This window comes from Ptiloglossa arizonensis, chromosome 11, assembly GCF_051014685.1.
Source record: "Ptiloglossa arizonensis isolate GNS036 chromosome 11, iyPtiAriz1_principal, whole genome shotgun sequence".
Lineage (NCBI taxonomy): Eukaryota > Metazoa > Arthropoda > Insecta > Hymenoptera > Colletidae > Ptiloglossa > Ptiloglossa arizonensis.
In genome coordinates this window covers 12,863,497-12,881,322 of record NC_135058.1, presented here as the reverse complement: position 1 = coordinate 12,881,322, position 17,826 = coordinate 12,863,497, and the positions used below count along the sequence as shown (strand labels likewise).

The 17,826-nt window shown below is 46.8% G+C and overlaps 1 protein-coding gene across 1 annotated transcript in view; it reads left to right on the top strand.

Moving 5' to 3' along the window:
* Positions 1-7,038: 7,038 nt before the first annotated feature.
* Sox102f (transcription factor Sox102F) overlaps positions 7,039-17,826 on the top strand; it is a 120,943-nt gene continuing 110,155 nt past the window's right edge. Inside the window, exon 1 of the mRNA XM_076322978.1 lies at positions 7,039-7,774. Coding sequence (XP_076179093.1) covers positions 7,758-7,774 — 17 coding nt within the window. The 5' untranslated portion in view covers positions 7,039-7,757. The remainder of the gene's footprint in view (positions 7,775-17,826) is intronic.

Here is a 17,826-nt window from a genome sequence, read left to right as displayed (position 1 = left end):
ATGAAAACCACTAGGAATGTAACATCGTTGTCGCAGAAATATAAGATCATTCGCATTCGTGGACTTGCGTCATTTCCATACGTTATGCTTTTCTCGCTCTATTTAGCGATCGAACTCGAGTCGTTACAAAAAGTTTATCTCGTTGTCATCGAGACCTCTTTGCGAGAAAAACTGAACGTACTTTTTAACCTTTCCGCTACAAAGAAGCCGAGACGCGAGCGTGCACTTTACCGCGGACTGTTTTTTTTTCTTATTCGAGTTATACAGATCTAATATATAAAGTATTACAAACAGGTGCGTGTTGGTATAATCGAGTTTAAAAATTATTTAATATTTCAGTATTAAATTTTATGGTCTACTTTACTATACATTGAACGCTCAACGATGATCGACTATAGTTACCTCAAACGTACAATCGTGTACTTTTATCGTGTAGTCAACGTTCAAGGATGGTCGATCACATCTTTATTACACATTGACTGCTTCACGATAATCGACTACATTCACTGTTATCGTATACCCACCTGTCAACAGTATTCGGACTACACTCACCCTTATCGTACAGTCAACGCTCAACAATCGCAAACTACAGCCACTTTTATCGCTCACCGCTCGATAATCGACTTTATCGCACATTAAACGAAACTCGACTATACCCACCTTCAATATACACCCAGCTTTCAACAGTATTCGACCACACTCTTCTTCGTTACACACTCAACGCTCAACAATATCAAACCATAATTACTTTCATCCTACACTCTACGATGATCTATCACATCTTTCTCGCACATTAAACGCTTCGTAATGCTCAATAATGCTCACTTTTACACCGAATGTTCAACGATCTACCCCAGTCACCTCTAACGCAAACTCTATTCGAATCGTTCCCTCGAAATACCTCACCGTACTCCGTTCTTCTCGGTGCATCGTTTTCGCAGTGATTATCGATCGCCAGGCTCGCTCGCCTTTCGAATCGAAATCATCTTCCCGAAACTGTCGAGGCGAGGGGAGCAGAGGGAGGCAGGGCCCGTGTTTTCGAGCAGGCGTGCGCGGTCGGTCAAGGAAAGAGAGGAAAAAAAAGGGGCATCGCCGCGTTTTGTGGCCGACGATAAAAAGGAGCATCCGCGAAGTGGACGAGGCTCGGTGTGGTCTGTTTAGCGCGGCCGGTGGGGACGGTAAGGGGCGCAAGTCAAGGGTGCATTGGTGCGGAGGACGAGCAGCAGCCACGGGAAGAGGGGGGAATGGGTTTTGCGGAGGACATGAAAGGGATGCGCGCCGACGCCATTCTCGTCCATTCCTCTCGCCGCGGTAGGAACAGCGAGGGTGGCAGGGGGTGCGGTGTACATGCAAACGTACATACGGCCATGTACCTGTGCGTGCGCGATGGAGACGAGACAGGATATTCTATCTGACGGCTGCGGCGAAGGCAAATGCAACCGTAGGATCGAACGCGACCGAGGAACCGAGCGGATCCACGAATTCTTCACGGCTGGTGGCAAATTGCCCGAAAGAGACCGCTTTCGAAATTATGCGGAAATTATCGTCTGTTCTGTTCGAAGTCCACGTTGAGTTTCTTTTAAACGACGTCCTCGCGACGAGTCTCTCTTAACGGGTTAAACGTTCAGTTATCGAGACTCGAGGATGTTTGTTCGAATCGTAGTGCGAATTCGATCATTTGTCGATGTATATATTTTGTAGTGTTTTCAATGAGAGTAGTGCTATTTAAAAGTCTACGGTTTAACGTGTTAATTGACGTTTTCGTTGCGTTGAGTTTCTTTTAAACGACATCCTCGTTTCGAGTCTCTCTTAACGAGTTAAACGTTCAGTTATCGAGACTCGAGGATGTTTGTTTGAATCGTAGTGCGAATTCGATCATTTGTCGATGTATATATTTTGTAGTGTTTTCAATGAGAGTAGTGCTATTTAAAAGTCTACGGTTTAACGTGTTAATTGACGTTTTCGTTGCGTTGAGTTTCTTTTAAACGACATCCTCGTTTCGAGTCTCTCTTAACGAGTTAAACGTTCAGTTATCGAGACTCGAGGATGTTTGTTCGAATCGTAGTGCGAATTCGATCATTTGTCGATGTATAAATTTTGTAGTGTTTTCAATGAGAGTAGTGCTATTTAAAAGTCTACGGTTTAACGTGTTAATTGACGTTTTCGTTGCGTTGAGTCTGTTCGACTTCTTTGTCGCGTAGATATTGTGACCGAATGTTTATCGTGGGAGAGAACGGAGCATGCAGAACGTTGCTCTTTAAGTATTTTTAGTCTTTCTGAATCTAATCTTGAGAATATAGATCCAAGAAAGTGTGTAGCAATGATAGTAATGACGGTTACGTGATTTAAATTATGGAAGAGAGTCTAGGAGAGAATTAAGAATATAAAGAATGCAAAGTAGAGAGCTTATATTTACTGGTTGAGGGTAAGAGTAACAATGTTAGATTGCGAGATTGTTTTAATTCTGTTTTTCGTCTTCGTAACGTTAAATTCATAATTTCGGAGTAGTCTGGCGTCTAGAGTAAATATATCGGACACCAGACTGCACCTTGATTATTTAAAATAAATAATGTATCGGAGGCGAGGCTGTGCTACTGGAATTTTTACAAGAATTTTGGAAGGGCAGTCGCGTGTCCAATATATTCGGTACACGTGTATAAGCCATCTTGCTTCGAAGTTCTTATTTAGGAGCGTTAATAGTACATGATTTACCGAGCGATGTGCCATCCGGAACGTATATATATTTCTTGATCGGTTGAATAAGTGAGCTTGGTCGAGACTGACAAAATTGTCTGGTGAAGATATTTAATTTTCTATGAATGAAAACATTTGGAACACAGATCGAAATATCGAAACGCATCTTGTATAATAATCTCGCGTTAAACTTTCCGACGGGAACAGAAACAGTCCCAGTTTGCATAAAATTTACAAGAAACGAGGATAAATATTCTTACGTAAGAGGATCAAGTATTTTCTTCGATATGTAGGTGGTATTTTTAACAAGTTTGCTTTTCTGTCCGATACATCTTACGGTACGATTAATTTCTCGTTCAGAATAAACATTATGTAACTATATTTTCAAAGAAAACTATTCTCTAAAATGTACCATAAATTTCGAGTTTCACTCGCGAAACTTTTTCCAACGAAACTCCTCGAACAACAATTTCCATGGAACCTTTGTCGCAAGAGTTAAAAAATACTCTTCCAGGTGAACAATTTTAAAAAGTTTCCCAAGAGAAAAATGTTCCTCGGTAAAAGTACCACGGCAAAATTTCCCAGTAAAAATATTTCCCGATAAAACTACCCGGCAAAATTTCCCAAGCTGCAAATATTTCCCGATGAAAATACCACGGCAAAATTTCCCAAAGTAAAAATATTTTCGGATAAAACTACCAAGGCAAAATTTCCCAAGGTAAAAATATTTCCCGATAAAACTATCACGGCAAAATTTCCCAAGCTACAAATATTTCTCGATGAAAATACCACGGCAAAATTTCCCAAAGTAAAAATATTTCCCGATAAAACTACCACGGCAAAATTTCCCAAGGTAAAAATATACCCCGTTAAAAGTCCCACGATAAAAGTTACAGCTCGTGTCAATGAAATAAAAAAAGGACTATTTGATATTTAGAACGGTTTGTATTAGAACGGTTAAAAACCGTTTGAAATTGGTTTATTCGTCTTGGTTTGCGAATATTCCATCGGCGATCGTCCATTCGATCGCGCGGTGTCTGGGACGCGGGGATCGCGCACCTGCGGAGACTTCTACCTGAGCGAGCCGCAGGAACTGGCGGCGGGCGGAGGTGGAAGAAGCGATTCAGGGATGTGGGCGGACAGCTCGGCGACAACAATAAGCATTGTGATTTGCGCGGGTGTGCCTGGGCTCCCATTGGTCGGCTTCCACCACCTCCGCGGCACCGTCGTAGGGCCGTCGCCCGCGGCCGGGGGTTGTGCCGCCGACCACCGCCTCCGAGCGGAACAATAGACAATGCGCGGCACTACCATCGCTGCACCTGATCCGACGGGATTCGAGCGCGGCGAATCGGCCGGCGCCGTCGTTCGACGCAACCCGACGCCGCCGCCACCGCCGCCGCCACCGCCGCCGCAGCCACCGCCGCCGCCACCGCCGCGGCGCGCGCCGGAATCATCGAACGAGCTTCGATTAATTTTCCAACGAAGCGCCGCGCACCGCCGCGCTCAAATATTTACGCTCGGCAGCGGATACCCGGTGCATTAAAATTAAAACTTGCCGATATCGCGGCGTTTGAACAAGAAATTGTCCTGATATTACTTGCCACTCGATTGCGATAAATTAATCGCTCGTACAGGCCCCCCTCCCCTCACCTTGGAATTGGTAACGTTTCCCTAACTTTAACAGGGTGCTACGGTCGGATCGTAGTCTATTTGGATGTACGAATCGAGGGTGAAAATTGTTGGTAATTAGATAATTAACGAAGTCTTTGTTTCGTAACGTAGTGCATGTTGTATTTTATTCCATCGATGGAATCTTTTTACGTACTCACTCGCTTTTTGGATGATTTAGATAGACTTAAAGAGCACTATTATCGCGATTAGTCCCCGATAATTGAACGGTAAGGCTTATTCGTGCCTCTGGACGCAAGGCTATCGATTGTTCGAGCAATCTCCAATTGCTCGATAGTTTGTCAACGCGTAATTAATTGGTACAAATTGTTCGGTTAATGACATTATCCGCCGATCAGAATACAAGAATATAAATATTGTTTTCTGTAACGAACAATTGGTATTAGCCAATTGTGAACCGATTACGGGATCGAAAACATTTCCAAAATACATTTTTCTCGAGCAATTTCATTATTTCTACCTCTTCGTGTGCAAATTAAACGAAAGTGTGCACTTGTAACAAATAGTTGCTCGTTTGTGTAAAGGCGAATGGAACGGATATCGATAGGGCGATACGACGCGTTAGACAGAAGAGATAAGCGAAACTAGGTACGGAGGATCTCGTAGATAAGACAACGAATGTGAAAAATTCAGTCTCGCTTCGCATCGAACTTGACTTTGAAAAGTGTTGGACAAAAAAGTAGGAATATATCGAACACACCCATCGAGCACGAACGGATCGAATGGCATTGCTACAACTAGCGTTCGTGCTACAACTTCGACGGAAAATTTCACAAATTTTTTTCTAAATTTTTAATCGTTCGTGTCTCCGATCGCGAATCTATTTCGACGGCAGCGAAGAGTCGAGGAGGAGATAAATAAAAGACGCAACTTTGTTCATTGTACAGTTTCTCGAACGAAACGAGCCTACGAGCCGTTATTTACTAGATACCGGACAGAAAACATCTCGAGCCAAAAATATTGTCGATTTAGCGGACAAAATTAGCGCCAGTCCGAAGCATTCCCAGGAAACGGAGCGCCTAACACGCGCAAGACCGATCTTCGTCCAATTATGAGGCGCCTGGAACGTTTTGGTCATGCTACATCCTGCCGCGCCATCCGAACTCGCCACGTTCGTTAGCCCCGACGAGTTGTTCGAGAAAGAAGTGGAATTTCCGCGGGCAGAATGACCTTCAAGTTGTCTCGTGTACAATTTCCTGGCGCGACGTGGAATCTAAATTTGCGAACAATTGCCAAACGATCGAATTTTATCACCTACCGGGCGAACGCGAGCAAACATTCGAGCGAAGGATTCTCGAGCGACCGAAAATTTCCAATAAACAAAGCATCTTCGAGTTGGGCCATCGTTCGAGCCAAAAGATGAAACGTCAATTGTCTCGGTTCGTTCTGTTTGAAAATCTTCCGTAAATCGTTCGTTTTACGTTCCACGTAAGTCCGGTGGGGCGTGCAAGTCGAATCGGTGGTGCACGAACCCCGTCGAAACACCTGAAAAGGGTCGCGGTTCCAACGACCCGGCAGGTGCTCGGGCTAGGTGTCCCGGCAGCGGGCAGCCTCCGCTAAACGGCACGCGTTACGTCGTCGACGTTGGCCGTTTCTCGCGTGCCACGTGACGCGCGTCGCTCGTTCTCTCGACTCGCCCCTTTCGTCCTCCCGCGAAGGTGGGGAGCACCGAGCGGAGAGTAACGGGAGAGAACGAGAGAGAGAGAGAGAGAGAGAGAGGGAGAACGCGAGAGTAAGCACCGATAGCACACGCTGGCCATCCACGGCGCCACTACGCCCAACGCGTCGACCGCTGCCGCGACTCTGGTCCTCGCGAGTAGGGGGATAGTCGCGCGGGACGGAGAAGGACGGGCAGAGGCGCGCGCGCGCGAGAGTAAGAGAGAGAGAGAGTGAGTGAGAGAGGGAAAGAAACGAGGAGAGTCGGGTGCGCGCAGGTGAACCCGGGGATGCTGCCTCCCGAGAACGTAGGAACGAGGAACGACAACGACCCGGGCGACGCGAAGACGTTGTACCAGAAGCCAACGAAGAGAGAAACGGGAAGACGAAGACGAAGCCGTAGACGGAGGACGAGGACGAGGACGCTGCTAGAACGGGTCGCGGCGGTGGTGGTGGCCGTGGCAGTGTCGGGCAGAGCGCGCGTCTCGGCGTGGGTGTCGGAGCAAGGGGGCGGCGCTAACGCCCGAAAAGGGGCGTGGCGGCCGGGTGGAACCCGGCGCGGCTCGCGCGGCGGACCCGTGCGACGAGGACGCGTTACGAATGACCAGCGGACCGAGCGAGAGGGGGGACGCCGCCGAGTAGACCGGTGGCGGCGCGAGGGAGCGAGACGCGCGGAACAGAGTCGGCGTCGCGCGTCAGGATACCGTGCGGTGGTGGGGGTACCACGGAGAGCGCGAGGCTCCCGGCCGACTGGTGGAACCGAGACCGAGCGAACCGCGTAACAAAAGCAAAACGGAGAGGGAGCGAGCCGAGCGCGGCCAGACCGAGAGAAAAGACGCGAGAGAACAGTAGCGGGGAGCGCGAGTGGCGCAGCGCGGGCGCCGAAGCAGGCGCGGAGTGGCGCGGCGCGCCGCGCCGCGCCGCGCCGGCCGCCAGGCAGCGCTTCCGAATCTCATCCCGTTCGGTCTTCGGGGGCTTCAGTCAGTCAGCCGACGCTCCGAGACGCGGTGATTATTCCCATTGTATGCCCGAGCTGCTCGAGGGGGGGTTTGTTCGTCCTACCACCGACTCGATCGTTTGCCTTTCTCGCTCGTCCACGCACGGGACCCACGGGCCCCGGTACGCACCGCCGCGGTTCCAGAGCGGCCGAGACCCCGCCGCCGCGAGATAGTGTCGCTCGCGTCAGATATCGGTTAGATCGCGGTGACGAGATCGTTCCCTGGCCGGGACCGGGCGCACGCGGAAGGAACGATCCAACGGGGTGGTGAGCGCGCGCGCGCGCCACCGCGAGCCTACATCGATCTACCGTCGTTAACGTTTCGCTTAAACTGTGAGTGAGAGATCGAGCGACAAAGGAACACCCACGGGTACCATGACGTAGCCGTGGGACGATCTCGGGTGTTCGGTACGAGTTCGCGCGGTCGAGAGTCTCCCGTTCGTTCGAACGATCGCGGCTCGGTTCCGTCAGTGAATACGTCTCCGTTAACTACCGGCCCTGACGCCGTAACGAGTGCCAGCCGGACTTGCTTCACGGCAAGTCGCGGGCAAGTTCTACCACGCGACTTATCCGTTCTTGTCCGCCACGGATCGTTGGTTCTCCTCAAGTGTCGGTTTTTTCTGTGCGGGGGTGTAAATTGAGAATCGTATTTGCGGTGACAAGTGTCCACGAAGCAGTCAGAGGGTAGTCCAGGCTACCACCAGCGCGCGAGCAGGATGATATGAGCACGCTTGGCAGGTGAGTGGAGAGTCGCGCGAGCACGTGACGAGGGCCGGGTTTTAACGCACACCGCCGAGGTTTCGGGGCGACGGTGTGCGCGCTACCGTACCCCTACCGTCCCCCTTACCCCCTCCGCGACCCCTCTCGCCGACTCGATTCCAGCGTACCGGAGAAAAATAAACGACGTCGCGGTCGTTTCGCGGATACGATTTGCTCTGTTTGCTCGCGCGGCCGCGGACGGTCCATTTTCCGTGCGATCGTCCGGCGATCGATCCGACGCGAGCACAACCGTGGCGTTGTGATCCGCGCGGCGTGTACGATAACGTCAGCGAGGTACGCGTGTGTGCGTGCTCTCCTCCGTGTGTTCCCGTGGCTGCCAGACAGCCCGTGGTACACGCAGGGCCATGTGTTCCGAGAGGACGCGACAGAGAGAGAGAGAGAGAGAGAGAGAGAACCGAGTTAGACCAGCGACGAAGAAGGGTGGCGGAGAAAAGAGAGGGAGCGTGCATCTGACCCAGTGACCCTCCCTGCTGACGGTCCCCTTCCCCCTCGTTCGCTTCCCGCCGCTACGAGTTTCCATTTACTCACGGCCCGTCCTGTCCCCGACCCTCTCGAAAATCCCGGACGAATTCTTTCCTTCTTTCTTCGCCGCGCATCGAACCGACGAAACAACCACTTGACTCGGGGGGCCCGTCGACCCGACACGACGCGACCCGAGAACCCATCCACGGCCGATGCCGTTCCTGGGAAAGAAAATCGTTCGCTTCCCGCGAACGTGACCCGGGTTTAGGTTCTCCCGCCTCATCGGGGAAGAAGACGATACTCGCGGGGGTTCGGAGACTCGAGCCATCCGTTGGAGGATTCTCGTAGCACGATCAGAGAAAGGGAGGGGGACCTAGAACCGATCCAAACCGGGGCTACGATGTCTCGGGTGGAACCAACGCTTCCGGTTGCTTCGAGAGAGGGAGAAAGTTAAGTTTTCCAGCCGATTCGAAAACGAACGAACAATTTCTGGACAAATGGGGGGTCTCGATCGTCCCGATCGATTCCAGTTTTCCCGTGGGACGATTCTTGGCACCGCGCGTAGATTTATCGAGAGACCCGAAACCCGAAGAGGGGGCGAATAATTCGACGATAAAGGTAGCCGCTCGTACGTATCTGTCGGCGTTCCAATTACGCGGCGCGGTTCGTGGATAAAGACGATTTCAATTTTCCACGTCGTCGCGAGTGCTCCGATACGGTGCCCCGAAATTTAAGAGAGCTCGAGGTGCCCGAGAGACGCCCAAACGGCGCGATGGTAGACCGTAAACTCTCCTCGGCGTTACGATTGTCAAATAACCGTTCCACCGATGACAAGACCGATCGATATCGTCACCGTCTACTCGAGTATGGTCGCGTGTGGGACGAAAGCGGCAAGATAATCGTCCGATGTCCGCGAGAAATCTTCGAGGAAATCGGACGGATGATTTGCAACGAGCTCTCGAAACTCGTCAACGTTACGTTTAGTTATTTATTCTCTAGAGTAGGAATTTGGTATTTCGCGCTCGAGATCGGGATTTATTTGTACCTTCGGGGAACCAACACTGGCATAGGAAAATTTACAAAATTCGCTCGCGAGTTATCAAAATATGATCAAGCATCAAACAGGTTCGCAATTAGTTGTAACGTTCTTAGTTCCTCGATTTGTACAGTTTTGTTCGCTTACGGTGAATGATCCATCGAAGAAGAACGTTCTGGAACATTTAAAGGATACTTGCTCGAGGCGTTGACTCGCGACACGATCGTCCGGCGCTTCGAGTAACGTTCGTTTGCAACGCTACGAGAGAACTCGAACTCTCGCAAAACTTTCGAACGCTCGATTCGCGGTACCGTGAGATAATATTTACGTCTTTCGCGTTACATTTCGAACCAAACATCCCAGACGCACCCAATGATCGAACACCGTCGCTACGATCGACTTGTCGAGTACGCCGGGAGAAAGATATTCGTCCAATTATCGAGAAAGAACGATAATTTTCCAGGCGTTTTGGGAAAATCTGACGGAAGATCGCGAGAAAAGTTCCATCGACGCTCTAATTATCGAGTGAACGTTTTCCACGGATAAAGTTACTTTCAATTTTCGATGTCTTTATTGGCGTAACCTGTGCGATTCAGGTTAGGTTAATAACGACCGTACGCCGCGATCGGGCCGATAAATTATATTTATCTCCATTTCCACGCGTTATATTCTATTTAATTCCACGAAACGTATTATTATTATGATAATGCTCCAGATTTAGAGTAGGCCGTTCCAAGACGCGTCGTCTAGGCACCAGCAACGGTAAGGTTACACAAGAACCGTCAAATTGGCATCGTTTAATGACAAGATCGATTCAAATTTGCCGCATTCGCGTCCGTGTACCGATATATTGCTCCGAATTAATGAGACGCGTTCTCGAACGCGGACCGGAAGATAATTAAACCGACGATCCGCGAAGATGTTGCACGCGTTTCCGAAAAGTCCCCGAAGAATGTAAAATTGGTCGTTTATTTCGAGGTTTTGATCGTTCGGCGGCCATTTTCTCGCGAGATCTACTCTAATTTAGAGAATTGGATGTAAAACATCGTTCCTACGGTGTGCAAAATTTCGAGAACGCATCCTAGAGCGCGGTATGCAAATGGAGAGTAATTATCTGCGCGCGAAAAGAAGATTTTCGACGCGATACTCGAGATTAAATAGATAAAATAATCGTGAAAGAATAATAGTTCAACGAACGTGGAAAACGTGTGTCGTCTTCGGGAGATCGAAATCTTCCAGCAAAGTCGATTCGAATTTGTTACAATTTTTCGAAAAATGTCTCTTTCGAAAGCTTCCAGCAAAGTTGCTTTAAATTTTCAACGAGTTCGTCGACGTACGTACGCGATACTCGCTATTAGAAAAAATAAACAAAAAGAAACAAAGTAACCACGAAAGAATAATGGTATTCCAAACGTGAAAAATGTCATCTTCGAGAGATCGAGAGCCTCCATCGACGTTCCATCCCGTCCACCGAAACGTTCGAACCGGAAAAAGAATATCGATGTATCGCTACAAACGATCGCTCTTGTTATATTTTCCAGCGAGTATACTCCGCTCAAGACAGCAATATTCGTTGTACATACTCAGCCTATTAATAGTAGCGGAGCGGTTGATAAAGTGTACTTGCGACATTGCATACTATACGAATTCCACCAAGGAAATACCTAACGCGGTTACGGCTTTGCAAAATTTATGGCCTCCTTTTGGACCGAATGCAATATCGAGCGCACGTGTCAGCGATGGTTTGAAAATTTTAAGCGATGATTCCGAGCATCGAAGACGAACCACGAAGCTCGCGAAGCTCGACACCCTCTGCGACGCGTTAAGAAAAAGTGCCATTCTTTCCCATTCGTAGAAAGTAATTGTACGATTTACAGAAATAATCGTTTCGGTGATTTAAACGTCCTCGAGTGACGAACGGACAATCTTTGGGTGTATTTATTTCGTTTTAAATCCCTCGTTAAGAAAAAGTACCATTCTTTCCACCACCAATAGAAAGTAACTGTACGATTTCCAAAAATAATCGTTTCGGTGATTTAAACGTCCTCGAGTGACGAACGGACAATCGTTGGGTGTATTTGTTTCGTTTTAAATCCCTCGTTAAGAAAAAGTACCATTCTTTCCACCACCAATAGAAAGTAATTGTACGATTTCCAGAAATAATCATTTCGGTGATTTAAACGTCCTCGAGTAACAGATGGACAATCGTTTGGTGTATTTGTTTCGTTTTAAATCCCGCTCCGATTTGATGAACGCGTATCGATACTCGGAACCATAACCCTCGAAACTCGGAGCACGTCTCTTTAAAATGCCCGGTGTACGCCTGTTTTCGTTCGACATCAAAGAGCGAAGTCTCTGTTTTGCATAAACAGCTAAACCGTGAAGGGTTGCCGAAGGGTTCGCGCTAAAGAGTCGCGAGCGGTATAAATCTTTCGCCGTGGCCGTAATTAAAATCGGCATAATGGTATTTTTATGGTGTCGCGTAGTGCTTAGAACGTATCAATCGTCTCGCGAGACTTTTGAATCGCGACAGTTCGAGGCGCGATCGAATCTTGGAAAAGATTGGATGCAACGTCGTTTCGACGCGTGTACGAAAGAAAAGGTATCGAAGTTTCTCACGGATCGTACGCCAGGAGAATCGATATCGTTCTCGAATGATTCGACAATTAATTTCCAGAGTCGTCGAGAATTATTTTCTTCGAAATAACGAGACCGGTACCTCGACGCTTTGACGGCTGCCAGCCGCCGGCGACCTCGCGAATCTCGATGCAACGAAACCTCTCCAACTGTCTTCGAATTTTTCATTTTCTCGTTCGTTGTTTCGCAAATACCGAAACATTACCGCCATTGCCTGCGTTTAGAAATGATAAATCAACGCGAATGCTGTTCGTTCGTGTAGTTAGTCGACAGTGTTTGCTTATTTTCTCGTCTACAAGATTTTTTCCTAGGAAAATTTTGTAACAGTGTATTTGCAACCAAAGGCTCTCCAACTGTCGAATTTTTCATTTCCTCGTTCGTTATTTCGCAAATATGGAGATATTACACTGCTTTAAGTGTAAGCTGAAAATCACGCGTACGCGACAGCGGCCTGTGACCGATAGACTCGAGTGTACGTGACAGGGGTCGCCAAAGTGTCAAACGGACTACTATTGTGCTCGCTCGCGAATTTATCGGTTACCATTCTCCGTCAGTTATCTTTTTTTTTTCAATTGTCAATTTTCTCCGTTTCGATCTCCTCGAGATTTGATTATCTCGAACACCGTAACAAACGAGCGTTAAAATCGCGAACGCACGTGATTAAATTACACGAAGATGTAACGCGTAAATGTAACGTGGAAATATTACTCGGAATATTTGCTCGTTCGAGAACAAAATTAATCGTCCCTGAGTATGTTACCGCGTATGTGAATTTATGGGAAAAATTCCGACGCCGGGGACGCATCGCGAGAACGTGAAACGTTATTTAATCCAGGAATCCCTTGTTCTGCCAAAAACTGCTTCACTGACATCGCATAGCGTCAGCTTGTCAGTCAGAGGGAACCAGAATTCTCTTTGATAGAACACTTCCACACAATATCCACCATTCGCTGTCATAATATTTCTCCCTCGGTCGTTCCTACGCCTTCTAAATGCGTGTCGGGGACTCGGTACCGGAATTTGATCGTCAAAATCCGTGCATTTCGGATGATACGCGTTCGAGCCGATATTCCAAACAAATTACACCAAGAACGATTAACGTCGTTACGATGGAACGAACGACACCGCTCGTTACTAACGATACGTATCAATTCTCGAGGCCCGTGTCGAGTTATCGAAATACGTATCGAAGTAAGTTGTCATTAGTATCGGTACGATGCACTTGTTAACGTTTCTCGCATCGATTCGAACATCGAGCACGAGATAACCACGACGAGCAATTTGGTAGCGGTGTTGCGAATCATTCGAACACTTTGGAAACGAATTTTTATTCGAACGTTCGAACAGTTCCAATTATTATCCAACGTGCTCGCGAAATTTTTCGTTCGCGAATAACGATCCCCAAATTTTGGTTCGAATTCTTTGTAGGAATCGAAGTTGGTATCGTTGTCGATGAAACGATTCGATAATGAAACAGTGAACAGTTTAATTTGACATTAATTTATCGAATAATTGTTGCAGAATCGAGAAGGAAATGTGGTACGAATGGAAATTTATAATAATTTCTAGTAATATTCAAAAGAAAGGAATAATTTCAAACCATTGCGAAAAGATTTCCAAATTCTTAATCGATACACCATTCTTTAAATCATTTTTAGTATAATTTTGCTCCGTAATACAATTGTCCACGAATATATTGAATGTACTTGGATCGTAAATAGTTTTCAATTATTTTCGTGAAATTTTCCAATCGTTTTAACATTTTTCGACCGATCGATCGTAGTGCTGCATCGTTGATCAGTCACAATTATGCGGTGAGCGATCCACATACCTGCACAGACGATTCTACGTGTCTCGATGGGTCCGAAATCGTTTAAAGACATTCCTCGGGACGATTTGATACAACAGTATCGATTTCAAAGGCACATGCATCACGGGTGTTAAAACGCTTCTCTGTCCTATCGTTGAACGTCGCATTGTTTAACCAAACCCGATTCGTCCACCGAGAAGACAAGCGAGTCGCGAATTTCGCGAATCTCGTCTATCAAGCCCAATTAAAACACAACGTGCAAAGAAACGACACTGGTCGTTACTGGTCGAGGTCTTTTTCACTTTACAATTAATCGTTCGATCTAGGAATTACCAAAACATTTCAAATTCGCAAGTCGTGTCTTATTTAGTTCCATTACTTTTTCGAGCGAACGTTTCTTTTTTTTATTCTACAATTAGGTGGTCTAACAATCGAGTCGTTACTGAAACGATCCAATCAGATAAAAGTGTACTTTTCGGATCGCCATTCGGAGCAAACGAGCTTCTTACTCTACAATTAATCGACTCGAATTGGCAAGTCGTATCTTCTTCAAGTTTCATCTCTTTTGTGAGCAAACGAGCTTTGTATTTTACTAATTAGGTGGTCCAACGATCGTAGAACAACCTTCCCGAAGATTTCGACGAAATAGTTTCCGCACGTTTGCAACCGAGATCTCGGAATCGGCCGAGACATCGTAATAGAAATCGGTTTTGCGTGTGGTCCGAGATGACGTCGCGTCGCTCGAGGTGTAAGAAAGTTTCGACGTACACAAATCGGACAACAACCGGCCACCGAAATAGAGCTTCGCGGTACGAGAGTGGTTCGTTCGTTCGTTCGTTCGTCGTGAGCGGTACGGAGGGCAGAATTACACATTACTCGCGCCGTTAACTCTTTGTCTCGTTCGTTCGAGCGTGGAACAATTGCTCCGGCCGACCGCGGAAGGTCCCGACGCGCGAACTCGGCTATTAAAAGGTTATCGAGGCTCCGCGAGACTCGAGGAAATTAAGCGCAACCGAGTCGCGACCGAACATGTGTAACGATTGATTAGAAAACTGGAAACACGGAGGTGTGGATCACGCGTACGTGTAACGCGACGACGATGGTATTCGTAGCGACCGAGAAAGAAAAAAAGAACCACCGTTTACACGATCGTTCCTCCTATATTTCTTTTTTTGTATTTTTCAAATCCATTCCCCAATTTTTCGTCCAGTCGAAACATACCGTAATTAACGACGAGAATGAAAAGGGGAGATGCATCTTTGCGGCAACTCGGTTCGAAAATACCCGATAAAGTGATTTTCGCTGGAAGCTGTATTTTCCAGGAGATTATGAGAAGCAGAGAACATTTTTATCGGAACGATGGTCCGCAGTGTACGATGGATGAGCTAAATAGGTCGAAAATTTTATATCTCGTTCGTGTGATATAGTGATAAAAGGGTACCGTGGATGCAATTGTCGAGGTATCGAGGAACACGTAGGTGTGTTTCGAGATTCGTACATTGTTCGTTAGTTTTCGACGATTGGAATAATCTATGATCATTGAAACTATCCAATGGATTTTCGGAGTTCGTTTGCCAATAATTCGCGACTCTGGTATCGCGAGATACATATGGGTGTTCCGTTTATTTTTTTCCCAAAGAAGTCTCATCGTCGTCGTGCATCGAATAATGGGAAATTCGTAAGGACGAGATCTTCTCCAGCGATTGGCTCCGGGGAATCGAGAGTCGCATCGAGACGCCTAATTGTATCGATCGCGCTCGAACGTCTTATGAATCAATCACAAACGTTTCCGGGGCTAAGCACTCTCTCTCCGAGAATAACCCGGATTCTAGGACCCACGTTCCTGAGTACACCGGTTCGCGCCAAAAATACCGGATAATCTCGAGGAGCGCAATAATTAAGAGCGAACGCACGGTTTCGCGAAGCATTGACACGAAACGCCGCGCTCGCGAGCCCGCGTTATTGTAATTACGATGCAAATCGATTAACCACCGAGTACCGTGATCTTGTTCACGAAATGTAGAGGGGGTGAGAAACGTTACAATGTAAAATCCAGCGAACCCTGCACGTTCCTCGCGTTCTCCGTGATCTACGATTCGTGGTCGTTATTGAAAAATATCGAAATCGAAGCTACGAGATGCGAATAGTAACGCTCGTTCGATACAAATTTCAATTTTAATTCAAAGTTTTCGATAATAACGCTCGTTTGAAGAAATTTCGATTTCAGATTAGAGTTTTCCCTGATAACGCTCGTTTGAAGAAATTTTAAGTTTCGAGCGAAGTGCACGAGACAATAGATGTAGAACATTATTAAAAAATATCGAAATCGAAGCTGAAAACTGTAGATAACGACGCTTGTTCGATGGAAATTCCAAGCCAGATTAAAGTTCAATGCAAAGAAACGAATAAATATATTGGAAATGTATATATGTTCGTTTGTTTGCATTGAACTTACGTTGTGCAATTCTATACAGTAGTGTAATCATTTGTTCCATCCGATTTTGGAGGGACGTTGAATTTTCGAGAAAGAGAAAAGGAACGATTCGTATCGAGTATAATTTCTATCTTTCGAGTTCGTTGTTAGTACGAAACGTATGTATTAACACGGTTGACACATCGAGCGATGTACGTCACGGATAGGTACATTGGATGTCTGGTATAAATTCCTCGTTTGCCTCTTCTCTTAGACAGAGCAGTCCGTGAATGACAACACTAAATCAAAGATCGTCCAAACGGTGCAAAAATATTGAGAAATTGAAGGAAAATTATTCGAACTCACCGAGTGACATTTATACATAAATCAGACCGTTCTAGAGGACCTTGGGTATGTTTCACCGACTCGCTATTTTGATTTCTCGCGTATACCGAGACCGAAGCGTTTTCTATCCGATCGTTGACACCATAAACATTCTATCCGTTGGGAATGAAAACCCTAAGAGTCACCGGTCGCGAAAGATGCAAGAACGAAAACGAACATCGGAGTCCATAGAATCCCGGAATGGTACCTCAGGGTTATTAAAGTCATCTTGAAATAGAGAATGGAAATCCATCGTACGTAGATTCGCTTTACTCTTCGAAGAAGGTCGACGTGGTTCATCGAACCACGGAATGGTACTCAAAGGTTAATAGAGTCGTCCCAAAACAGAGAATTCGAATTCACCGTACGATAGAATTACTTTGCTCTCCGCGGAAGATCGTCCAGGTCCATAGAATCTCAGAATGGTACTTCAGGGTTAATAAAGTCATTTCGAAACAGAGAATGCAAATTTACGGTACGTAGATTCGCTTTACTCTCCGCAGAAGACTACCTAGGTCCGTTACACTTCGAAATGATACTCCAAGGTTAACGAAGTTGTTTCGAAACAGAGAATGCATATCTTTCGTACGTAGATTCACTTCAGTCTGCGCAGAACGTCGAAGAATTCGAATTCATACTCGGTAGATTCACTTCGTTCTCTTCGGAAGGTCGTCTAGGTACGTACAACCGTGAAATGGTACCTCGAGTTCAACGGGACCATTCGATAAACGAAAATTTACGTCTACGTCTCGAAGTGTCTTCCCCGTGAAGAATCACCGGACGATGCTTCGTTAAATCTGTGACAACGTTCCAACGAGATTATTTAACGTTAGCCTCGAGTACATTTTTAAAAATATTTCTATTCTCAATTTGGTGAACGTAGGTCGCTCCAGTAAATTGTACACTTCAAAGTAAATTGTACAGAGAGAAACAAAACGTTGCGTTACGCGAGGGGGCAGGGAAGGGGGGACGAAAAAAAAATTGACGCTCTTTGTTTCCGTTCGCGATGACGTTTTCCATGAGAATCGTCTCGGTTTTCGAATCTGTCACCTCTTCGTTCCGGTGGAAAAAAGTAGCGCTTTTCTTTACGTAACCGCGTCCGCGGCGAGCGATTTTCCGAGTCGCTCGTGGATACGGAGTGGGGACCGGTAGGAAAAAAAAAAAGAAACGAATACACAGAGGCAGACTTTGTTATCGAAACGTTTCAATATTTCCATCCATATTCATCGGCTGGCTTTACATTCGTACGATCTCCGCGCAGCAATAAA